General features: G+C 50.1%; 1 protein-coding gene across 3 annotated transcripts; it reads right to left on the bottom strand.

Annotated features, from left to right (window-relative positions):
- Window positions 1–1,365: 1,365 nt before the first annotated feature.
- LOC148674142 (vasopressin V2 receptor-like) lies at window positions 1,366–24,489 on the bottom strand. 3 transcript variants are annotated; one of them, XM_088623994.1, is made up of 7 exons: window positions 23,556–24,487; window positions 17,832–17,996; window positions 14,985–15,084; window positions 7,766–8,124; window positions 5,415–5,660; window positions 4,516–4,948; window positions 1,366–3,196 (listed from the first exon to the last, which is right to left on the bottom strand). In XM_088623994.1, the coding sequence occupies exons 4-7, from the start codon at window positions 8,120–8,122 to the stop codon at window positions 2,997–2,999; spliced, it is 1,236 nt and encodes a 411-aa protein (XP_088480120.1). In that variant the 5' UTR covers window positions 8,123–8,124; window positions 14,985–15,084; window positions 17,832–17,996; window positions 23,556–24,487; the 3' UTR covers window positions 1,366–2,996. The 3 variants fall into 3 exon arrangements, with proteins under 3 accessions (XP_088480120.1, XP_088480119.1, XP_088480121.1); XM_088623993.1 differs by lacking the exon at window positions 17,832–17,996 and having other exon boundaries at window positions 23,556–24,489; XM_088623995.1 differs by lacking the exons at window positions 14,985–15,084; window positions 17,832–17,996.
- Window positions 24,490–25,489: the final 1,000 nt, after the last annotated feature.

Genomic DNA, 25,489 nt, shown 5'->3' with positions numbered 1-25,489 from the left:
CAAGCAGTCAGGACCTCAGATTGTTTGGCCCTTACTCTACAGCACAGTGTTGCTGGTCGCCATACTGGGGCATTGATATGGACATAACATTTCAGAGGGAGGAGCGCCCCCTACTGTGTCACCCACACCACGTACAGCAGCAGTCTGCGGTTTCCTGCTGATGTGTTCTACAGTTACACTGTTTCACCACCGAATGTTGAACAAGAACAGGAAACGGACCTGTTCAGTACAAAGCCAGTGTTGCCCTGCGTGCCCAGGGTCCTGAAATGCAGGGAGTGTGGCCTGAGGGATATTCTTCAGCGCAGACCGCAGGGGTACCTAGGGGTTTCAGATTCAGATCTTTTTCATTTTTCAAACAATAACAGTGTGTTCCTGGAGAGGCTTTCCAAACCACAAAACCAGCCTTTGTAAGCTGCCATTCCAGCGGGACCTGCGTGGTTTGTGTTTCTGTCACTGCGCCGGCCTTCGGGGATGATGACAATTATGCAGCAGAAGGGGAGCTCTTGATTCTTGGGAGATCAGAAGCGTTTAGTTTTTTTTTCCCGATTAAGAAGAAGAACGATTTCCTGCTCAGCGACGCGCACTTAAAAAAGTAAAGTGTATCTATCTGGAAGTGCAGACACACTGCCCACAGCGTGTCAGTATTTCCTTCCTCGCAGACTCAAGCTCAAGGCTGAACTGTGCTAGTCTCGGAGTAGCTGCTCTGTTTTCATTTTTAATGGTGAGACCTGAGTGTGCTTATTCAGGAATCTGAAAACTGTGAGTCAGATGCAATGTAATTTAGATACAAACAATTAAATTACAGCTTTTTACAAACTGTTACATATTTACAAAAACACATACCAGTCAGTTCCCGGCTGGGTGTGGCAGCGTACAGCTGTAATATGGGATCGATTAAACGAAAACGTGCTTTTTAAAATAAAGCGTTTTTAATTCGCTACACGTGGGTCCAGTTTACAAACTTTGACTTTTCCAATTAACTTCCCTTTTCACCCAAAGGCTTCATGTACTTGATTTGTGTTTCAAATTATAAAGTCTCCCAGCGTTGTTTTTTTTTTAACTTTGCTTTTCAACAACATTCCAGGACTTGTGTTTATTTATTTTTTTAGTCAAACAGCCTTTTCAGAACAAATCTTTGGTTTTGTTGACATAAAATAAAAATACTTCGCTCGACTGCAACCAATTGCTCGTGCACTCTATCACTCTCGCGCACACAGGGTAAAGCTGAATTTATTTGGAATTTATCAGGTGTGTGTGTGTCTCTTCGGGACTATCCACGGACAATGGGCAAGTCTTTGCCACACCCATGGGAAAATCAAACTCCTAAAGCAGAACCACAAAACATGAAAAACCAAGGAAACACAGTGAATCCAGAATTCTACATTTTAATATAATACAAGGAATAACATTACAACCTTCAATTCTAAGTCTCTCCTTCCATCAACTACTGTATGTCGGAAGAGCCTAAAATACACTGTTTTTTAAGTTTGGGATTTGTATAGGTTTGCTGTGCTCTGTAAAGTACTTCCATTATAGTTCTGATTGCTACTTTAATATTCACTAGGTACAACAACATCCAAGAGCTGAATGCCTTCTGTATGCTACTTGCAAACCAGAGATGGCCCTAAGGCTCCTGTTGCATAGTTATTTGCTCCGTGTCAAGTTTTAGTACGGGCTGCTGGCTGTTGCTAAAAGTATGCTTGTGAAGCAGAAAGACAACAAGACAGTTTCTCTTTCTCAAGCAGACACAGTGACCAGAATAAATGCTAGCAGTAAATCATAGTTTAACACCCCTCAGTGTGTTCGGAAATGTATCTGGTAATGTATCTGGTAATAGCCATATCTGGTAATGGCTCCTATATAGGAGTCCCTGCTTGAAGTGGTAGAATCCCGAGCTGGTTCTGCACAAAGGCCTGAGAGAAACTGAGACAGCAGCAGCATAAATCAGTTCTGCATTGTTCTGTTTTTTTTTTTTAAATAGCATTTGATGGCAATTGGATAACAAAATAAGAAAAGGTAGGGGGGTTAGTCATCCTGGAACTGGCTAGGTGCCTGCTGTCTCCTGGTGACAGCAGTGACCAGCTTGTCCTGTTGGGCGTTGTAGTGGGATTCGTGACGTTATTATGATGAAGTGGAACCACATCACAGTTTGATCACAGTTTGCTCAAACATTGGCTTCTGCAATGACAGAATGTTTCGATATGAGGGTTAAAATCCTGCTCATACCCTGCACCTGGACGAGGTATCCACAATCGCAGGGAATCCTGGGACGGCAGGGAGAGTTGGCAGTAAGTGGGACTCAGCGCATGCAACATGACGTTTCTCTTTTTTCCCTTGCACCCTGCTCTGAGGGCAGCTGATCCTCCTTCATCCCCGGTGACTGTGCTCAATTTGCAGAAAAGCAGGATAAATTCCCCTCCAATAATCTTGGAGTCTGGGTGTTACTGAAGACCGGAGTACAAGTGTTTATTTGCCACGCTCTCCTGCCCTTCTGGTGCCATTTTGCCTCTCACACATCTCATTCTAAGTCCCTCTGCCCTGTAGCTGCTGTCAGTCTTCAGAAATCCCAGGTTTGCAGAGAGGTCTCTGAGCACAGAGACTACAGTGCCTCTATTCTAACATTCTTCCCACTTGCAATCTGTATGCATTTTCACCTGTGCAGGGTACTCATGCCCAAACAGGTGCAGATGCTGCTACCGAACTGCGCATCGGTCATACGACTCCGGAACGCTCAGACAAGATAACTGAGTCGTGTTTTGCTGGCGCCCCTGGGCACGTCCTCTCTCGTTCCCTGTCCTTCAGTGCGCAGTGGGGTGGAAGTTAGTGGACGGTGAGTCTCCGTCTCTCAGCGCGCGGTCTCTGCCCGCGTCTCCCCATACTGCACGTGCACAGTTTGTCTCGGCGCAAGGCTCTCGGACGGCGGTGGGACCCGCGCAGGGGTCCCTGGTTCTGCGTGCGCTCCAGGGGGGCTCGGTGCCGCCTGCTCCCCGACCCAGTCAGTACGCGGTCTCCTTGATGGTGGTGGACGCCGTGGTGCTGGAGTCGTCGGGGAGGGAGTTCCTCCGCTTGGCCCAGCGCCGGCAGCAGAGCAGCTGGCCGAGGTCCCGGGACACACTGCTGGAGAAGGCGGTGTAGATCCAGGGGTTGGTGCAGCTGTTCAGGCTGGCCAGCAACATGAGGATGGTGAACGCCACGCCTGGGGGCAGGAGGGAGGACAGGCTGTTATGGCTGGCGCAGGTCTCAATTAACCCGTCATTATCCAATTTCCCTATTTAAACCCTCAGTTCACATGGTAACATCGCTCGGTATTAGGATCTCTTCCGCCTCCTGAGCTCACCTCGCCCCTTTCCTCCCAAGTCCCCTTTCTACCTCGTCTGGACTCCCTCAACGTCGCCTCTTTGGTTTTGGTTTTGGATTTCTTGCTCTTGCCTTGCCCCTGTCGGATCTGTCTGCCTCTCTCCTGGACTTGTCCCTGCCTGGAATAACCGAGCACTCTACCTCGCCGCCTGCCTTGGATACCTCAGCTACCGGAGACCCGCACAAGGTTCGTAAATGACACACAGGCAGTCAACATCGTGTAGGCGGCGTGTCAGCACGGCCAGCGCTGTTGTCAGGCTGTTGTGCTCCCAAGAGGGAACATTACAGGCAAGCCCCGTCTTCTCCTGTTTTTTTAATTAAACCTTTACGAGCGCCCGTCTCACACAGGCTAGTTTATTGTAACACAGCTGGCTTGCACATCCCAGAATTTGTTCTCTCTCTCTCTCTCTTTTTCGTGCCCCACCCATTGTTTTCCAAAGTTTTATCCTGGCTTTCCTTAGTGTTGCCCTACGGCACCGTGAACTCCAATGCTGAGCAATGCCGTGCTTTTACAGCGCTCTTGTCTGGTATGGTGACCGTGCTGGTCTGGGCTGTACTGGAGCAGACTGCGGGGAGTGAGGGAGGGTGAGGCAGGCGGAGAGGTGGAGAGGGAGCCGGCGAGAGGGCAGCTTGTCTCCCTCTCCACGGCCGCGCCTTGCTGCGGACGGTGAAGAGCAGAGAAGGGGTTTACTGCTCCGTGCTGGCGAAAGAGGCGAGGCGTGGAAAATATCGAGGGAGAGAGGGGTGGGCCGAGACAATACTTGGAGATGCTTATCCCCATCTTGCCCCAAAACCCCCAACGTTCAGCCATAACCCCAGCCCTAACACCTGACCTTAACCTTCACCCTGTCACGACTAACTTTAATGGAGCTGCTGAATTCTCATCCAGACCCTTAGCCTCCCTACTATGAGCCATGACCCTACTGTATTAACAGTTTTAATCCCAATCCTTAACAGTAACTCCAAATATGAATCCCAAACCTAATCCATAATCTGATTTCACCCGTACCCTTGTTGCTGTAAATCCCTCTCTCACCCCAATCCCACCTCCCCGCCCTAGAATCCCGATTCAGTGCTCCAGAAGCATTCAAGCCCAGTGCTGAACCTCTTAGTTCCTGACTCCTGAAACGTCCCCGGCCGGTCAGCGGGAATGGCTACCTTGGTTAGGGGGGTTGGGGTCCCAGGCGGCCCAGAGCTGGACGATGAAGAAGGGCGACCAGCAGATGGCGTAGACGAGCACGATCACCAGCGTCATCCTCACCGTCTTCGACATCGCCTTGGAGACGCCCGAGTGGGAGTGGTGGGAGTGGTGGGGGGGGTAGCTGCCCGCTCCCCCTCCGCCTCCGTTCCGGAACTGCAGGGCGATCTGGTTCTTCTTGACCTCGGCGGAGACCCTCTCCGACTTCAGGTAGATGTTGTTGTGGATCTCGCGGAAGATGCGCACCTGGAACACGGTGATGATGACGGTGGGCACCACGAGCACCGCCAGCGTCATCCAGGTGACGTACGCCTTGAGGCCCCAGGGCTCTGCAAAGTGGCCCCAGCACTCGAACACGCCGGGCGCCACCTCTGACTTGGAGAAGATGAAGACCTCGTGGCAGGAAGGGAAGGTCAGAAGAGAAACATTTCAGTGATCGCGGCCTCAGTCGGGGTCAGGCAGTGCATTTAAGACTGGGGGGGGCACTATTTACACAAAGAGTGGTGGGAGTGTGGAACAAGCTGCCCAACGCTAGTGTTAATACTAATACCCTGACTTCTTTAAAAAAAATGTAATCCTGGGACCAATTAACAATGTCCTCTCATCTCCCACCTTTCTTATGTTCTTATTTTCTCCTTAGAGGAAGAAGTTGAGGTTGATTCCACACTGAAAAGCTAACAGATAAAACCCCACAATATTTTAGCACGTGTCACCTGTAGAAAGCTTCACCCGAAAAAGCCACGACAGCTTGGGAATGCTGTCTCTTCTTAACCTTTTCAGCGTGGAAGTAACCTCCCTGCCCGAGCCTCTGGAAGTCAAAGGCGCTGTACAAGGTGGTGCTACTGCGGGCGCAGCTGACCTGCGGCAGGCTGAGCACGAGGGACAGCACCCAGGCCACCGTGATGGGAGGGTTCCAGCGCGCCGCCCCCCCGCTGCGGTAGGCCATCATGGGGTGACAGATGGCCTGGTGCCGGTCGAAGGTCATGGCCACGATGGTGTAGGACGAGGCGAACATGCCCACGATCTGCAGGTACTTCACCATGCGGCACAGGACGTCCGGACCGCGGAAATACTCCGTGATGTCCCACAGCAGCTGGGGCAGCACCTCGGAGAGAATAGGGGAGTCGGCCGGTCAGGCTGGAGGCAGAGGGCAGCAGCGCCCCTGCGTGTTCCTGTTCGCAGGTGTTTGTACAGCGCGACGTGACACAGCGTGTTCGTATTTAAGCCGCTCTCACACCAAGGTCTGCTCGGGTCACACATGGCATTGATGGCACAGATTGCACCGAGTACTTAAGTGCTGTCCATGTTTGAACAGGACAGAGACTGAGGAGGTGAACAGGACTGGTCTACTGTACTGGGACTGTAGCCCATGTTGGAACAGGACTGTTCTACTGTACTGGGACTGTAGCCCCTATTGTAACAGGACTGTTCTACTGTACTGGGACTGTAGCCCCTGTTGGAACAGGACTGTTCTACTGTACTGGGACTGTAGCCCCTATTGTAACAGAACTGTTCTACTGTACTGGGACTGTAGCTCCTATTGTAACAGGACTGTTCTACTGTACTGGGACTGTAGCTCCTATTGTAACAGGACTGTTCTACTGTACTGGGACTGTAGCCCCTATTGTAACAGGACTGTTCTACTGTACTGGGACTGTAGCCCCTATTGTAACAGGACTGTTCTACTGTACTGGGACTGTAGCTCCTACTGTAACAGGACTGTTCTACTGTACTGGGACAGTAGCCCCTATTGTAACAGGACTTTTCTACTGTACTGGGACTGTAGCCCCTATTGTAACAGAACTTTTCTACTGTACTGGGACTGTAGCCCCTAGTGTAACAGGACTGTTCTACTGTACTGGGACTGTAGCTCCTATTGTAACAGGACTGTTCTACTGTACTGGGACTGTAGCCCCTATTGTAACAGGACTGTTCTACTGTACTGGGACTGTAGCTCTTATTGTAACAGGACTGTTTTGCTGTGTAGATATTGATCACCTCCTCAATCTCAGTCCTGTTACAGTAGGACATACAGCCACAATACATCACATCCTCAACATTGCCCTGTTCAGACAGCACCTGTAGATCTACAGTCCACTGATCACCTCCTCAACACTCTCCTGGTCAGATGTGACTGTAGCTCCATTCATGTGTGCTCCTATTGTCAGAGTCAGTGGGCGTGTCAGAGAGTTGATGGGCATGCCAGAGAGTTGATGGGCGTGTCAGAGAGTCGATGGGCGTGTCAGATAGTCAGTGGGCGTGTCAGAGAGTAGATGGGCATGCCAGAGAGTTGATGGGCATGTCAGAGAGTCGATGGGCGTGTCAGATAGTCAGTGGGCGTGTCAGAGAGTCGATGGGTGTGTCAGAGAGTTGGTGGGCGTGTCAGATAGTCAGTGGGCGTGTCAGAGAGTCGATGGGCGTGTCAGAGAGTTGGTGGGCGTGTCAGGTAGTCAGTGGGTGTGTCAGAGAATCGATGGGCGTGTCAGAGAGTTGATGGGCATGTCAGATAGTCAGTGGGCGTGTCAGATAGCCAGCGGGCATGTCAGAGAGTCGATGGGTGTGTCAGAGAGTTGGCGGGCGTGTCAGATAGTCAGTGGGCGTGTCAGATAGTCAGTGGGTATGTCAGAGAGTCGACGGGCGTGTCAGAGAGTCAGTGGGCGTGTCAGATAGCCAGCGGGCGTGTCAGAGAGTCGACGGGCGTGTCAGAGAGTTGATGGGCGTGTCAGATAGTCAGTGGGTGTGTCAGAGAGTCGATGGGCGTGTCAGAGAGTCGATGGATGTGTCAGATTGTCAGATTGTCAGTGGGCGTGTCAGAGAGTCGATGGGCGTGTCAGAGAGTCGATGGATGTGTCAGATTGTCAGATTGTCAGTGGGCGTGTCAGAGAGTCGATGGATGTGTCAGATTGTCAGATTGTCAGTGGGCGTGTCAGAGAGTCGATGGATGTGTCAGATTGTCAGATTGTCAGTGGGCGTGTCAGAGAGTCGATGGATGTGTCAGATTGTCAGATTGTCAGTGGGCGTGTCAGAGAGTCAGTGGATGTGTCAGATTGTCAGATTGTCAGTGGGCGTGTCAGAGAGTCAGTGGGCGTGCAGTGGCCTCAGTGGGTGTGTCTGAGTCAGTGGCACAGGTTGCACCGAGTCGTGAAGAGCTTTCCGACGTGCCTCCTGCTGTGCCCCTTCCCCAGTCAGACCCGGCCCAGTCCGGTTTACCTGGAAGAAGGCCACGACGAGGTCCGCCAAGCACAGGTTGACCATGAAGCCGTGCATGGGCGCGTGGTGCTTGCGGCGCTGGAGCAGCACCCAGAGCACCAGGCTGTTGCCCAGCGTGGTCAGCGCCAGGATGGTGGCCAGCACGGCGATCTCGGCCCGGGCGAGCTCCAGGTCCCTCTCGTGGGCCGGCAGCGCGCTGCCGTTCCCTGTGCCCTCCCAGCCCGGGTACAGGCCCCGCCAGAGCGTCCCGTTGTGGAGGGTGGCGTTTTCGAAACCCTCGGGCCCGGCTGCTGTCCTCCCTCCGTCACCAGCACCGAACCCTTGAGGATCTGACCGCGGCCAGGACTGATTGTCCATTCCTGTGGAGGAGGGAGGACACAGCCTGCTAACTGACAGGAATACACTGAGAAATAAGCAGCCGCAGGGCCCACTGAGTGTGTGTGTGCACAGAGAGAGAGACACAGGGCACGGAGAGGCAGGTCCTCTCTCCCAGTTTCCCACACTGCCATTGGACGATGTGGGACTTGCCGAATCCTGTCACATTCCCAGGCTGTCAATGAGTGAGGGAGACAGAGAGTCGTGGAGAGACTGGAAGAAATGGAGGAAGGTCTAATTTTAGTTTGGGAGAGTGCCTTTCTTTCTCCCTACCTGCCTTCCTCTGCTCCCTCTGGAGGAGCAGAAGTCCAGAGAGCTGTCACATCAGGGAGAGCCGCTGTATCCAGTGTATAACCAGTGTGCAGAGCCTTTGTGCCCAATAAGTGCAGTGTACAGAGTGCGCTGTGCTCAGTGTGTGCAGGTGTACAGAGTGCGCTGTGCTCAGTGTGTGCAGGTGGACAGAGTGCGCTGTGCTCAGTGTGTGCAGGTGGACAGAGTGCGCTGTGCTCAGTGTGTGCAGGTGGACAGAGTGCGCTGTGCTCAGTGTGTGCAGGTGGACAGAGCGCACTGTACTCAGTGTGTGCAGGTGGACAGAGCGCACTGTGCTCAGTGTGTGCAGGTGTACAGAGCGCACTGTGCTCAGTGTGTGCAGGTGTACAGAGCGCGCTGTGCTCAGTGTGTGCAGGTGTACAGAGCGCGCTGTGCTCAGTGTGTGCAGGTGTACAGAGCGCGCTGTGCTCAGTGTGTGCAGGTGTACAGAGCGCACTGTGCTCAGTGTGTGCAGGTGGACAGAGCGCACTGTACTCAGTGTGTGCAGGTGTACAGAGCGCACTGTGCTCAGTGTGTGCAGGTGGACAGAGTGCGCTGTGCTCAGTGTGTGCAGGTGTACAGAGCGCACTGTGCTCAGTGTGTGCAGGTGGACAGAGTAACATGAACATCCCTTAACTGTAATCAATTCATCCAGAGCTCAGTTCCTTTCTTATGCTCTAATGCGCAGCAAGGCTGGACGTGTGAAGACTGGCACAGCTTCGCGATGTGCAGTAAGGCCGGGCTCTGGCTGGTGAAGTGTAGTCAATCCTGGAGCTTTCCAGCCCAGGGAGTCACTGTGAAACTCTCCAAAAACCAGAGCAGAACACAGTTGTGGTGGTGAGACCCTGCAGCGCGGAAATCTGGCCGGCGCGAGGGGGTCGCGGCGGCGGGGCTATGTGAGCGCCCCGGGGCGGTGCGTGACGTCAGCCGGCTCCCTGGCGGGCCGCGGTTTGTTTTCGTGGCCTGAACCTCCCCTGCGTAGCTGACCCGTCCGCTTCTCGGAGGGACGGACGGATTCTCGTGTTTGTTTGTGTTTTTTTTTTTAAAAAGCCCTCGACCCGAGAAAAAGCCCGAAAGAGACAGCTCCTGCTGGTCAAAATGATCTTCGCGGTGGGGGGTAGGGGCGAGGGGAGACACGGCCGCGGTTGCTGAGGCCCCTCGACTACCTGGCTGAGTTCGGAAAACCAGAGCATGAGAAAAAAAACAAAGGACAAAATAAAGAAATGAAGGGCAATAATAATAATAATAATAATAATAATAATAATAATAATAATAATAATAATAATAATACGCGTTTCTGCAAAGAAACGTTCCCCCCCAGATTCCAGGCATCAGATCAGCCCGATCCAGTCCGGAGATCCCTATTCAAATTCGATACGGCCCGGAGCTTCAGACTCAAATCGGATCCACTCCGGGTCGTACTGCGAGCTGTAGCCTGTGCTACAACTGCTGATCCGACAGAAAAACGATATGTATTTAGAAGTATAATAGCTCTACACATCCCGTTTAGACGGAGTTATAGTACCAAGTGTGAATTACTCAACTCCTAAAATTGGCTTGGATACAAGAGCCTGCAACTCATTAAAATACTAAATCCAGAGAAATGACTCTTTTCCACTCAGTCTGATGTGATGGAGAGCCTACCACGATATTTTCTGTACTTTCTCTCCAAAGATAGTTGGCTCTGTGCCTGGACCTCATTTTTAACACACTCACATAGCATAGGCACATCTGTTATTGCATACTGGGGCAGTGAATTGTGTTTGTGTAGCACCTATAGATAAATTTACAGGATTAACTAGGATTACATACAGCAAACACTCCCAAACAGAAGAGCCTATTTAAGGTTGCAGCACACATACAGTACAGAAGAACAGTCCTGTAACAATAGGAGCTACAGTCCCAGTACAGTAGAACAGTCCTGTTACAATAGGGGCTACAGTCCCAGTACAGTAGAACAGTCCAGTTACAATAGGGGCTATAGTCCCAGTACAGTAGAACAGTCCAGTTACAATAGGGGCTATAGTCCCAGTACAGTAGAACAGTCCTGTTACAATAGGAGCTACAGTCCCAGTACAGTAGAACAGTCCAGTTACAATAGGGGCTACAGTCCCAGTACAGTAGAACAGTTCTGTTACAATAGGAGCTACAGTCCCAGTACAGTACAACAGTCCTGTTACAATAGGGGCTACAGTCCCAGTACAGTAGAACAGTCCTGTTACAATAGGAGCTACAGTCCCAGTACAGTAGAACAGTCCTGTTACAATAGGGGCTACAGTCCCAGTACAGTAGAACAGTTCTGTTACAATAGGAGCTACAGTCCCAGTACAGTAGAACAGTCCTGTTACAATAGGGGCTACAGTCCCAGTACAGTAGAACAGTCCTGTTACAATAGGAGCTACAGTCCCAGTACAGTAGAACAGTCCCGTTACAATAGGGGCTACAGTCCCAGTACAGTGGAACAGTCCTGTTACACTAGGAGCTACAGTCCCAGTACAGTAGAACAGTCCTGTTACAATAGGAGCTACAGTCCCAGTACAGTAGAACAGTCCTGTTACAATAGGAGCTACAGTCCCAGTACAGTAGAACAGTCTGTTACAATAGGGGCTACAGTCCCAGTACAGTAGAACAGTCCTGTTACAATAGGGGCTACAGTCCCAGTACAGTAGAACAGTCCTGTTACAATAGGGGCTACAGTCCTGTTACTATAAGGCCTACAGTAAAATGTACTGTAGAAGAGTGGATTTGCATGTTTAGCTGACTCTACACAGTATTCTACTAACTGCATGCCTGAGCTGTCACCCTTTCTGCTGCAGTGGATTTGGCTGTTGTGTGTTTAGGAGGCTGACCTGGGCACTTGTGTGTTAATATTCCTGCAGGTAGTGTCAGCAGTAACTACCAGTGGCCATCGAACAGCCTGAGGAGCGTTTCTCTTTCGTCTCTCACCCAGCCAGAGTAAAGGGAACAGGCCTGCGACACGAGCTTTATGTGTGGCGAGTGTGTGTGTGTGTGTGTGTGTGTGTGTGTGTGTGTGTGTGTGTAAGTGGTACGTGAGCGCGCGTGTGTGGCATGTATAAAAGACACCTGCATCATCTTGTAAAATGAAAAAGTGCCCAGACTATTTGTATGGGACTAGTCTGAGCCCCTGAGGCATTTCGTCTGATTGGAGAAGAAACTAGTAAAATGAAGTAAAAATAGAATGTAACTCAATGGCTGACAGGACTTGGAAAGTAACTAGCAGTGTGCTGTTTGTTGTGTGCGGTACATTACAAATCCAGGCTCGGGCATTCCTGATGTCAGAGTCCCGAGGGGCTACAGGACACAGGTAATCAGGGATGTATAGACAGGGCACCAGCGCCAGGTTCTGTTCGGTTCAGATCGGTTCTGTCAGGAGTGTCCTGGTCCCGGCGTCGGCGGGGGTAGGTGTGAAGGTGTTATTTCCAGAGACAAGCTCGCGTTTCTCCATTAATTGTCTGCCTGAGTGGTAAAATGTCTTTAGAGACAGCCTACAGACCCCGCCGGACCGGGCTCTTGCTGGGATCGGAGCCGGGCGGCTCCGCCGAGCGCTGTATCCCAATCCCGGAGACTGGAGACAGCTGTGGGGTGTGGGGGGGGCTCAGGGCTCATTCCGGGAAGGTTGTGGATTCACATCCCAGGTGGGACCCTGCTGCTGTCCCCCTGGGCGATGTGCCGTGGCCAGATCTCTGCAGTAAAGCGCCCAGCTGTGTAAGTGAATCCGCATGGAGGAGTGCTCTGCGCTCTTGCGGATAGAGCCGTCAGAAACGAGTCCAGCAACCCTCTGCAGCGCACTGGTCTTGATCTCAAACCACGGGGAGCTGCTGCGTGGTTTTCACGGTGCCCTACATGATGGGAGACAACCCCAGCTGTTTCGGGAGGGCATCCATGCGAGTCCCCAAAGCGAGAGTTTTTTTGGGTGTGTGCTCTTGTCACGTCCCACACTCTAACTCAGAAACGCCGTTCTGTCCCTGTCACATTCCACACTCTCCCTCGCAAACGACGTTACATTCCCGGAAGCTCTGCTTCACAATCTCATCCCTGATTGAATCCATCACATTCTCACATGCATCAGATTCCTCAAATTTCTCACTCCCTAACCAATCATCCAATCACACCCCTTTCCTTTCAGTATTTAAACCCCCTTCGCACACCTTCCCATGCTCACTAATGAGAAGCCTTTTGGAGTATTTGCCAGTGTGTTTCCAAGCCATTTGACTGATCTCCTGTTATGAATCTTCTGCTTCTGCCTCTTGACCTTGCCTTCTGGATTTTGACTTTTGGATTGTTTCTGGAGATCTCTCATTACCGGACCCTCTGCCTCCCTTATTGACCCAGCCTTTGGATTTTGTCTTTTTGATCGTCCCTCTGCTACTCTGCGTCCTGTGGGATTCCGGTCACGCATGAGGATCCTCCTATTCCACATATAGGTTCCGCGACAGCTCTGAAAGCTGTTTCAGCTCGATCTGCAGAACGGGCATGTGCTTGTTTAGAGAGGCACTCGTCAATCATGGCCAGTTGGGCAATCGCATTGTGATCATGTTCGTTTTCACTCAGATTTCAGCTCTGCCTCATGGTGCTGAAGAGGTTGGGTTTGGTTTTTTTTTTGTCAAAGTTAACTTGGTGGATTCAGGATCGGCAGTGAACGTGCGAACCAGAGGATGTAAGGGGAAACTACAGGGAAGGGCACAGATTTTGTTTCTGATTTTTAATCCTTCGTGGGGCTTAGAAACAAGTTGCCCAGCCACGTTGTCAAAACAGATACGCTGGCGTCCTCCTAGAACTGGTTAAATATGATCCTGGGGTCAATTAGCAACTGAAAGAAAAAGAACAAACGTGCTCAGACTGTCTGACAGTCTTCCTCTTGACCCTCATTGTTCTCACGTTTTTAGTTGATAGGCAGCCCAACACGCCTGTTTGAATGCAGAGAGCTGGTCGCCATGGTGCTGGAGTGCCAACGCTCCTGCCTGTGGGCCTGAGCACAGTCTGTCAGTGCGTGCGCTTGGGCAGCATGGCGGGCTCAGGGTGTGTCTGGTGGCCAGAGGGGGCAGGAGTTTCAATTCCTGACCTCGTGCTTCTGGGGGGTGGCTGGATAAGGGGTCCAATGGAAGACGATGAGGAGCTGGGGCGGACCCTGACGGCGTGGCGCACAGCAAGGGGCTGTGCACAAGCGTGTGCGTGTGCGTGTGCGTGTGCTGCCCAGCCATGTTGCTAAAGCCCATACCCCAGCTGGAAGAGATCCTCCAGTTAGGGCAGGAGCCACTTCTTTACACAAAGGATAGCGGGAGTGGGAAACAGGCCTCCCATCCATGTTGCTGAAGCCCAAACAGGCGGATGAGATCCTCATTTCAATTAGCTACTGGAACCCGATGGGCTAAATGGCTCAGATAACCTCTCCTCACTTGTGACCTTTCTTGTGTTATGTCTATCACAGGTCCAGCCTGCCACACACACCAGATTTCACCAAGTCAGAAAGAAGCATATCAACTGCTTCAGTTGGCAGGGATGCTCATAAACAATCCATTTTCTCACAATTAAGATGACTCAACTTTATAAACTGTAGTTTTACCACCATGCTTAATTGCTGCCTAAACACAAAACTTTTTTTTTTTTTAAATGTTTAAATCAGCAGTGATTTTCTATTTCATACCCCGCCAACAGGGGACAGGCCACTGATTACCTGTGTCCTGCTGCCAGCAGCAGAATGAGGACATGTGCCTGCACCCCTTTGACACACCCACCTGACAGAGCCTTTCGCCATGTGGCTTGGGAGTGGGCACTGAGTCACAGTGGGCCGGCTGGTGCCCACCAGGGGCGGCTCTGCTGCTGCAGCAGCCTACCCAGCTCTGGCAGCACCCCGGCTCCAGTAAGCTAATGACAGCTGGGGCATAAGCAAGCGAGCACAAGAGCGCCCCCTACCGGGCGAGCAACCTGTAAAATCTCAACGACGTGCGCGTGTATTTGCCATTTTTTTCTGTTAAAGAAACTCCCCTAAACTTCGGTGCTCTTCTGCAAGACAGAAGTTTCTGATTTTGAAGATTTGACTTGATTTTCTCCCTTTTTGCCACGAGTTGAACTTTTCACACCTATTTCATTCTAGGACGGTGTTTCTCCTAGGCTGGTCGAGTTCTGTGTCGGTCACTTATGCACAGTTTTTAGAGATTTGGTTGAGGCATCCTCCTTTGCCTTTCTGCACCCTGTTTATTTTTCAGCTTCCTGTTCCTTCTGTGTTTCGAGCAGGGTGCGTTTTCTCTCGCGCATGTCCTTTGAGTGTTGCTGCAGAAAGGCGTCTCGGACAGCGTGCGACATTAAACAGGTCCAACGAGACCTGGCCACACTTAACTAACAGTTTTTACTCTGCTTTTACCACACACTTAGTGTAGTTGGCATCCTCCGGTATGGTATCTCTCAGCGCCTCACACTGCTTTCACCACGATCTCACTCTGCTTTCACCACGAGACTCCACAGACGAGGTTAACGAGGAGCTGCTCTCCTGGGAAGCAGTAGCTGTCACACTTACCCCAGTCGGGCTTCTCCTTCACAGTTGCAGGCAGGAGAGCCGTGGGCCTGTCTCGTGAGCTAGGTAATGCCCTGGAGCTCGTTACCGACCCTTCCAAAGCCTGAGAAGAGGTGTTGTTGACAAAGTAAAGTTAAACAAACAGAATAAATCGCACGTCATAAATCGCTGCACAGTGCTGATTCTGACCCAGGCGGTCAGGGCTCCCGTCTGCAACTGTATACGACCCCCCCAGCTAGCCAATCTGTTTATAGTGTGGAAGCTGCTGACCGCTGAGCAATTGCAATCTGTGACCCCCCCCACCGGGGTCAAGGAATTTCCAAGAAGACCAGGCGGGCTGCCATTCACCCTGGCACACCCCATGACCCCTGCATCCTCCAGGGGGCAGTAGATAGCCCAGTTCTGCTCTCTGCCCTGTCACGCCTGGGGGTCAGGCTCGGGAGCCAAAGAGCTTCTGGATTTTTGCTCCAGCTGGGGCTTCCCGATTAATACCATTGGCTCACAGGGACATACTGTATTCGTTTAGCAAGGTCTTTGGCGTGTGAGGATTTAAATGGTGTAATTGTACTTGACTCCTTTGGCACACCAGGACTGCACAGTAAGTCCTCACCTGTTAGCACCTCCTCATCACGTCCCTCGTTCAGCGTGCACCTGTATAGTCCACTGATCACCTCCTCAGCACTCACCTGTTCAGACAGCACCTGTAGATCTACAGCTGATGGATCACCTCCTCAGTCTCTAGTCCTGTTACAATAGGAGCTACAGTCCCAGTACAGTAGAACAGTCCCGTTACAATAGGGGCTACAGTCCCAGTACAGTAGAACAGTCCCGTTACAATAGGGGCTACAGTCCCAGTCCAGTAGAACAGTCCTGTTACAATAGGAGCTACAGTCCCAGTACAGTAGAACAGTCCCGTTACAATAGGAGCTACAGTCCCAGTACAGTAGAACAGTCCCGTTACAATAGGGGCTACAGTCCCAGTACAGTAGAACAGTCCCGTTACAATAGGGGCTACAGTCCCAGTACAGTAGAACTGTCCCGTTACACTAGGAGCTACAGTCCCAGTACAGTAGAACAGTCCTGTTACACTAGGAGCTACAGTCCCAGTACAGTAGAACAGTCCTGTTACTATAGGGGCTACAGTCCCAGTACAGTAGAACAGTCTGTTACTATAGGGGCTACAGTCCCAGTACAGTAGAACAGTCCCGTTACAATAGGGGCTACAGTCCCAGTACAGTAGAACAGTCCCGTTACAATAGGGGCTACAGTCCCAGTACAGTAGAACTGTCCTGTTACACTAGGAGCTACAGTCCCAGTACAGTAGAACAGTCCTGTTACACTAGGAGCTACAGTCCCAGTACAGTAGAACAGTCCTGTTACTATAGGGGCTACAGTCCCAGTACAGTAGAACAGTCTGTTACTATAGGGGCTACAGTCCCAGTACAGTAGAACATACTATTTTCCTCTACGCAGAGCCACTCAAAACTTCAGGACGGCAGGAACTGGGCTTAAAGACCATCCAAGAGCTACCATTCCTTTAACTTCACACTAAAGAGGCGCTAACCCGCTCCCCCACAGCCTCTTTCTCTTTAATTGTCCAGGGGGAGGTTTTCACTGCTGTTTGCTTCCTTCCTGCAATCTCAGCTGCTATCTGGAGAAGCCATCACGAGGAAGTCGTTGGCAGCAGTCGCCACAAGCTGTCGTTCAGAGCTTGTCGGGGATTTTAATGTCTCAATCTGGAGATCTGACCTCCGGGATCTGACAGCTCCAGTCGGGCTGTGCCTGTGGGTTCGCTCCAGCTTCGTCAGTATGCTCGTGCACGTCACTCCATTTGTCAGAAAGCCGCTTCTCCCTGGCACAGGTCACGGGATTCGGGAGCCCATCCTGGTAATTTGGGGTGTAAGATGGGGCGTCGCTCAGGGTGGGACCTCAGCCCACCATGTGCCAATCACATGACAATAACCACCTAACACAGCCAGTGTGTCTCTGGGAAGCTGTAGGAAACCAGAGCTCCCAGAGAAAACCCAGTTGGCCACAGTGGGAGGGGCGTGCAGACTCCACACAGAATGTGCTCTGGACCACAATAGATTCCTGGGAGCCCGGGGAGCTGTGATCCTAGTGCCTTAGGCAGAATCACCACCGATTCTGCAAAAACACTATTTCTTAACGGGAAAGAGCTGACCTTCATTAATGCTTGTCACCCTCAAAGGTGAACCCCTGAAGTCTATACGATCCACAGTTTTATGCTCAGCCCATACTATGTAGACAGTATAGCATCACAACACTGTGTTATAATAGATCCACAAACAAAAAACAAAACAAAAAAATCAACAGAGGCTACGGTCACACAGTACAATAGAACAGTCCTGTTACAATAGGGGCTACAGTCCCAGTACAGTAGAACAGTCCTGTTACAACAGGAGCTACAGTCCCAGTACAGTAGAACAGTCCTGTTACAATAGGGGCTACAGTCCCAGTACAGTAGAACAGTCCTGTTACAACAGGAGCTACAGTCCCAGTACAGTAGAACAGTCCTGTTACAATAGGGGCTACAGTCCCAGTACAGTAGAACAGTCCTGTTCCAACAATAGGAGCTACAGTAACAGCACAGTCAAACAGTGCTTATATTATTCTCTACACATGGCCAAAAGCTTCAGGAAGGCAACATAAAAGCTCGAAACCAGGTTCAAAGACCTGTCAAGAGCAACATGTCCTTTAACCTCAGACTACTGAGAATCCGGTAGACAAGTCCAGTCCATCTATGTGGCACTCTCCTGCATGCAGAGCCAGCCTGATCACTGCAGGACGAAAACAAACCCTGACACGGCACTGAACAGAAAGGAGCCAAACCTGTCTGAAGCGCAGAACAGCCCTGTCCGACAGAGCTCAGTGCAACCCGCCTGTTTCAAATCCGCCTGGGTTGATGTGAACTTGGAGAGGGGGAGAGAGGAGGGGAGGGGCAGGGGAACAGGGCTATAAATCCAATCCCAGCACCAGAACAGCTTCCCATCCTGCCTGGGGAGGAAACTCAACAGAGCTGCAGCCCAGTTCTCAGTGATCTCCTCACAATAATATGTTATAATTGTAGATATAAATGTCTAGTTAATTGTTATTTCTCTGGCAACGCTGTAATGCGTTGGTCGTGCCAATAGAGCTCATTGAATGTGAATTTAGGAGGGAGAAGCAGGGCTCAGGGCTCAGTAGTCCGTTCTTGGGTTTGTTGTTGAGCTGGGAGTCGGAGTCCAGCCTGACGCAGACCTGCACTCACAAACACGCTGTAATCATTAACTACCCCTGTGAGGACCACAGGGGCTCTGGAAAAACAACACTCAGCTCCAGCTGGGAACCCCATTCCCTCTGACACTCTGCCCCTGTATCTCTCTAGCTCTCCTCCCCATCTCTCACAGTCCTCTCTCTCACACTCCTCTCTCTCACTCCCCCATCTCCCTCTCACTCCCCTCTCTCACATCTCCCACTGTCTCCCCTCTCAATCCCCCATCTCTCACACTCCTCTCTCACTCCCCATCTCTCACACTTCTCCCTCTGACTCCCCTCTCTCACTCTCACATCTCTCACACTCCTCTCTCTCACTCTCCCACCTCCCTCTGACCCCCTCTCTCACTCCCCCATCTCCCTCTCACTCCTCTCTCTCACTCCCTCATCTCTCACACTCTTCATCTCCCTCGTCCTCACGTCTTCATCTCCCTCGTCCTCACTTCTTCATCTCCCTCTCCTTCCCTCTATCCCGCTCTGTCCTTCCTGGCCTGGGCCTTCACCCTCATCCTCTCATCCTCCTTCGGTCCTTCCCACTGCCTCTGCTCTCCCCACCCTCCGCCAGCATGGTCCCGGGATCGAGGAGGAGGGAGGCTACAGTCTCTTGTTCTTTACAGGTTAGACAGGGGGGCAGCTTCTCTCTTGCTGTACGCAGAGGCACAGAGGTCAGCAGGGCGTAGATTAATGGACACTTATTATTTTTCCCTTTTTGAATTCCAAGATGTAAAAGGATCAAGATTCAGGTGAAAATCAGTCTTGTCCCATAAGCCCCTCCCTCAGGAGTCTGGGCTCGGAGTCAGCGCGGCGTGGTCCGTCACACAGGTGCTTCTGGGCTCTGTGCTGGACACTGGACACTGGGGCTCAGGGCCGGAGTTATTTATTGGTAACAGATGCGTTTACACACTTGGAGCAGCTTCAACTATTTCCACACGGAGACAACAGCCTGTGCGTTTTGCATCTGGCAGGCAGGCAACCTGGAATGTGCATCTGGGATCGCTGAGGGTGAAAATCCTATTGGAGCCATGAAAGAAGTTTTCCAGCCCGGGGTTTAGAGGTGGGCGATGCTGTTTCCTGATCCCGAAGGTTTTCTAACGAACCTGAAATGCTCTGGACTTGGAAACGAGTGCTCATCAGGGTCAGTGAAGTCAACATCCATCCATCCACTTTTCTGACCACTTCCAGTACAGGATTGCAGTGGAGCCACTGCCTATCCCAGCAAACAAGGGGCGCAAGGCAGGGTACACCCTGGGCAGGAAGCTCGTCCATCACAGGCCACACACAGGCACACACGCATAGAAAGGGAGAACATACAAACTACACACAGATAGCACCCAAGGAACTGAACCCAGGACCTCTGCACTGTGAGGCAACAATGCTAACCCCTGCACCACCATGCCACCTGTGAAGCCAACAGTAGATTCAATTCTGCCATGACGAGTAGAGGTGGAATAGGAAGGAAGAGACCCTCCTGTTAGCCAGGGGTGAAGATGGGGGATCTGGATGCTCTGATTTTCATTGCATCTGCCTCTTTACTGGCTAACCGGAAGGGCAATTGTCTCAGCTAGTCAAAGTGAATTCTGAACTGTAGCCAGTGTTCGGAGCGACCTGTGGCGTCTGGGATATCCCAGAAGAGGCCTTGTTAAATCTCCACCAGTTGAAAGCCGTGGAGGAGGGATAAAGTGCCCAGCTTTTTGCAACTACGAGACACAGAAAAGGCCAGTCGCAGTACATAGGGCTATCCGTGTTGTGTTATTAGCCTTGGGAAACAACTGAGACCCTGGTCTCTGTCTGAAGCCTGAAGAAAATGAATATGAAAACTCATAGGATCCAGCGATAAGGGATTGTGTTGTACAGGGGAAGTTCCACGTTTCTCCGGACTTTCCGGTGACCTGTTGCTCAGTCTCTGGGTGTACTGAATGTGGCCAATGGAAGGCGCAAATGTCCAGGCTGATAATACCTGAAGCTGCTCCAGCTGCTGGTGCTGGCATACCTATGTTCCAGCGTATCTGGGGTGTGAATACATTCACAGCCAGCTGTCGGCCCAGTGTGGCCTCTCTGCAGTACTGCGCTGGGGCAAGAGCAAAGCAATGACTGTGTGTACGAGCACCAGGCCCTAGCTGATCGATTTACTGCTTGGTGAGCTTTCCCTGCTCTGTTAGTCCTGCTGACAGGCTCTAATCTAGAGGTGTACAGGACTAAAAGGTTCAAGATCCAAACCCGCACCAAATTCACCCAGAAGGGCCTGGTTTCGGAATAGCAGATCAGTCAGGGGTGGTCAGTCTCGTCTCCTGGGTTTCCTGACACTACACCCAGTAATCAAAGTCACCTGCAGCACCCGGGCTAATTAAGCAGTTAATGATCCAGTCAGTACTTGGGCTACTGGGAGGTTGAGAGTCCTGTACTAGCCTGGTGTACTATATGTGCTGTTCAGAGTGGCTGGTCGGGCTGACTCTCAGTTTAAACACAGTTGTTTGCTTATGTATTATTTTATTTTTGCTAATTATTTTAGCATTCCTGGGGAGCCCCAGTCCAGTCAGTCCAGGGGTCACCAGCCCTGGTCCTGGGGAGCCCCAGTCCAACAGGTTTTGTAAGTTACCATTAAATCTCCAATTCCTATAGACATGGAGCAATTCCTTTGTGATTAATTAAGCAGGTGATTTGTTTCATTAAATAATTGATTTGGTGTAAGAAACGGAACTGGACTGGGTGGGACCAACGGGACTGGGGCTCTCCAGAACCAGTCTATACCCCATCGAAAAGAGAAGAATTCTGACAGGCTGTGGCTTAGCCTATAAACGGAGTGAAAACAGAGCAACACAGGAGAGAAAATGCTTGGTTTAAAACGAACACCAGTAAAAGAATCATCTAATTCTGAAAGCCCCAGAAAGGTTTGCCTTTCAACTACTCTGAGATAATTTAAAGTCCTTGTACTGTAACAATATTTTAAACTTTATTGTAGAAAGTGGAAAAACCTACAGTATGCCTGAGCACGTTTCTAAATTCCATAACAGGGCTCCTCCTTTCCTAATCTCTCTTCCACTGTGCAAAAACAAGCAAATATAGATTTCTATTGAGAAACCCACCACCGGAAATGCCCAGTAAAATTCTCTTGCGGGCTTCAATTCCAAAAGCGCAGCGATCTCAATCGGATTGTTTAGCGGTGGGAGTGAGGGAGAGTGTACAGTACAACCACTCCAGTTGGACCTGCAGCGCTACATCTCAGTGGGGAAAACTGTTACACTGGCTATACGTGCTCGTGCACTGCGCATGACGTACTATAACACAAAACAATTGAATATACTGCCTGGAATACAGCCTAGGGCAAATGTGCATTCAATAAACTTAAAAGAGGCATGACTAGAAAATTACTAGAGTTTAAAAATAGTTTTATTTCACTTCGTGAAATTACAGCTACACGCAGGGTGCCAGTACCACTCTTGGCCTAGGCAGGTAGCGCAGTGTTAATGATTCACAGCGTGGAGCAGCGCCTCATGTGCTGTACTCTCCTGACTGGAAGGTTGTGGTTTCAAATGCCTGCAGAGACACTACTGTTGTACCCTAGAGCCCAGGCTCTAGTAACGTGCCTGACATGCGTCTAATTATAATATGTGATAATCAAATAGTTGTGGGAACTTACAAAGGCTTTATTCATATATTTCTGAATATATACCTGAAGAAGGCTTCACAGCTGAAACGTTGTGTTTTTCTCTCTTCTCTTTTCAGCATGGAATAAACCTATTACTTGTTCCTTCATACATTTATTCTTGACATATAGGAATCACTATTATTGAACACAGACAGAGGCCGCTCAATTAATTCTGTCACTTGTCAAAGTCGTTTTCTTCATTTAGATCACAAGGAGGGGAGACGCTCACATGAGCGACACGTTTTCGTTTTCAATTTGTCTTTGTAGATTTTGCCGACATTTAACTTTGTTCACCTGTAAAAGTGTTCTGTCTGAGCATTCGAGTTTTGATCAGGAATATTCACTTTCATGAAATGCCACCTGAAACATCACCTGTAATTCACCCAGATGGGGCATTTAATGGGGGTGGATGCTTTTACAGGGCACTGCATGTGCAGACGAGAATGTCATATTAAATTTAATATTAAAACTGCAAACGTTATCAGGAAATAGTTGATAACATACTTAGCATATCTTCAGAGTGACAGATCCAAAATAATCCTCCTTTTCAGTTCCCAGAGCAAGTTAAATAATTCCCATCATACAGTAAAAGCACAAGAATTATTTCAGCTAATCTACTTTACAAAAGTTGTTCTGAAGAACAACGTAGCGACAGAATTGTTGGGACAAATGCACAAACTACAGCGGAGGAAGGAGATTCGACCAAAAAATTATTATTCGACCAAACAATTATTATTATTGTTGTTGTTTGTCCAATGTCTTGACCCAAGGTGACTGACCTGGGTCACTGCTGGAAAGGCACTGATGCACTGGCTTGTAGAACAGGGTGAAATCAACTCTAAACAGTTTAAATAAACTCTAAACTCACAGAAAAATAACCTGAATATTCACAGCTGTAGAAGCCACCTTTGCTGGTGATGAATACATATTTGAAAGCCATTTTGAGGAGACCCATTTCCACATAACTTTTTTTTTGAACACTGCAACTGTATTCCCCCCAAAATATCCTGGAGAGACAAACCGATTAGGAAGGACATTCGTCAAGAGATTGACTAGTGAGAGTGACCGGGAGTGACCGGCAGGCAGTGGAGTGTTTGGTCAGTGGAATGGAGGCGGTGAGTCAGTGTTGACAGTGTGCTCACACACACCTACACACACCAGCGCCGTAACACCATAGGAGGGGTAAGAGACCAGGGCAGGCCGTTCAGCTAGTTTGGTAGTTAATAGTTAATTGATCCCAGCATCTCGCCCAGACAGTTCTTGAATGAGGCTATAATATCAGCTTCAACAACATGTCTGGGCTCATGTTGACTCCCACAGCATCTCTTCCTCTCTCCCTGGCCTGTCGACACCTTTGCTCTGTTCCTTCTGTCCACCTCTGTCTCTCCTGTCCACCTTTCCTCGTCCCTCTCTCTGTCCCTCTTTCACTCTGTCTCTCTCGGACTCTCCTCTCTGTGCCTCTCTCCTCCTCTCCCTGCTTCTCCTCTCTCTGTCTCTCTGTCTGTCTCTCCCTGCCTCTCTCCTCCTCTCCCTGTCTCTCTTCTCTCCTCTCTCTGCCTTTCTTCTCCTCTTTCTCTCTCTTCTCCTCTCCCTGCCTCTCCTCTCTCTCCTCTCTCTGTCTCTCTGTGTCTCTCCTCTCCAGATCTCTCACTCACCTGTGTCAGTGCATGTTCCGCTCCTGGAGAAACAGTGCACATTCGGCCCTGTGGTCCATCTTCTCAGAGGTAGAAGAAACTGATTTGCTTGCGTCCCAAATGTTTCTGTTTCCTTATTTCTTCCTTCAAAGGTTCGTCAAACAGCAGAAGAAAATGGAACCAAGCCAGTCCTTTGCCTTCAAAAACTCAGTTGATAAAAATACTAATCCCATTTTTTTGAGCAGCCTTAGATTCAGACATATTTTGAAATAGTCGCTGCAAAGTTTTGCGTGTTGTACTTCCCAGTTACTGTTTAAGAAATAATCCTAGGTCTGTGAAGTGGAAGATCCCAAATCCAGCCCAACAGAAAAGTGAAAATTGAAAAACAGTGAAAAAACGTGAGAGAGAGAAAAAGTGGTCCAGTCCCAATGCGCTTCAGCCCAGCCAGGAGGTGTGTGATTGTGGTGCCTTTGTGTGTTATTCAGTCTTCAAGCTGTACTGTCATAGAGTCTGTGTGTGATTGTGTGGGCACTGTAGTGTCTGTGTGATGGGATGTAGTGTCTGTATGTGACTGTGTGCAAGCTATAGTGTCTTTGCGCGATTGTGCACTCTGTAGTGTCCTGTGCGTGATAGTGCACACTGTAGTGTCTGTGTGTTATAGAGCATCTACGCGTGATTGTGCATGCTGCAGTTTCTGTGTGTTACAGACAGCCTGTGTGTGATTGTGCATGCTGAAGCGTCTCGGTGAGTTTTATAGAGTGGATACGGTGCATGTGTTACAGAGTGCTGTAGTGTGTCTGCGCGCGTATGTGCGTGAAATCAGATGTCTCGATCAGTGATCCTGCAGGCCAGTCTCTCTCCGGCTCTGAGCTCCGAGCTCTCTACAGGTCTAAGCGGACGGGCGATAGCTCTAAATATAGCCTCCCCTGCTTGCTCCTCTCCCTCCTCCCCTCTGCTGTCCTCTGTGGAGGAGGGAGGAGCGAGTGGGTCCGTTTCCTCTGCTCCTCAGGCTGGGAGGAGAGGTGCTCGTGGGGGGGCACCGAAGGAGAGGGGGGGTGGAGGACTGACACACAAACCTCTGCCAAGAGATTTTTGTTTCGTAATTAATATTTCAGGCTCCTGTCAGCAGGCGTGTCTGCCTGTTCGTGTCCAGTTTGTGGAGGGCGTATTGGAGATGCCTGAGTGTGTCAGAGTGCTTGTAACACAGTGTGTGTGGTTGGTCGTTTGCACTGTGTGCAACAGTGAATTATCAGAGCGTGTGTGCATGTATCGGTGTGTGCACCTAACAGTGTACAGTGTGTGCTAGTGTTTGTAGGTGTGTATCAGCGTGTACATGTGAATATCAGTGAATATCAGTGTGTGTTAGTGTTTCCAGGTGTGTACCAGTGTGTACATGTGTGTATCAGTAAATGTGTATGGTGTTTTTTTGTGTTTGCAGGTGTGTATCAGTGAATATCAGTGTGTGTTAGTGTTTGCAGGTGTGTATCATTGAATATCAGTGTGTGTTAGTGGTCGCAGGTGTATATCAGTAAATGTGTACGGCGTGTGTTAGTGTTTGCAGGTGTGTATCAGTGAATATCAGTGTGTGTTAGTGGTTGCAGGTGAATATCAGTGTGTGTTAGTGGTTGCCGGTGTGTATCAGTGAATGTGTACAGTGTGTGTAAGTGTCTGCAGGTGTATATCAGTAAATATCAGTGTGTGTTAGTGTTTGCAGGTGTGTATCAGTGAATGTGTATGGTGTGTGTAAGTGTCTGCAGGTGTATATAAGTAAATATCAGTGTGTGTTAGTGTTTGCAGGTGTGTATCAGTGAATGTGTATGGTGTGTGTTAGTGTTTGCAGGTGTATATCAGTAAATATCAGTGTGTGTTAGTGTTTGCAGGTGTGTATCAGTGAATGTGTATGGTGTGTGTTAGTGTTTGCAGGTGTGTATCAGTGAATATCAGTGTGTGTTAGT

This window comes from Lepisosteus platostomus, chromosome 3, assembly GCF_059453375.1.
Source record: "Lepisosteus platostomus isolate fLepPlt1 chromosome 3, fLepPlt1.hap1, whole genome shotgun sequence".
NCBI lineage: Eukaryota > Metazoa > Chordata > Actinopteri > Semionotiformes > Lepisosteidae > Lepisosteus > Lepisosteus platostomus.
The sequence above is the reverse complement of the archived record's forward strand: the minus strand, read 5'-3'. Positions and strand labels throughout refer to the sequence as shown.

Excerpts from the sequence above, each read along its gene's own strand:
- LOC148674142 (XM_088623993.1), bottom strand. The coding sequence starts at position 23,597 with ATGTGCACTGTTTCTCCAGGAGCGGAACATGCACTGACACAG. Across the intron at positions 4,949-5,414 it reads TCGTGCTCAGCCTGCCGCAG|GTCTTCATCTTCTCCAAGTC; the intron begins GTCAGCTGCGCC and ends TCCTGCCACGAG. Across the intron at positions 3,197-4,515 it reads CCCCAACCCCCCTAACCAAG|GCGTGGCGTTCACCATCCTC; the intron begins GTAGCCATTCCC and ends TCCTGCCCCCAG.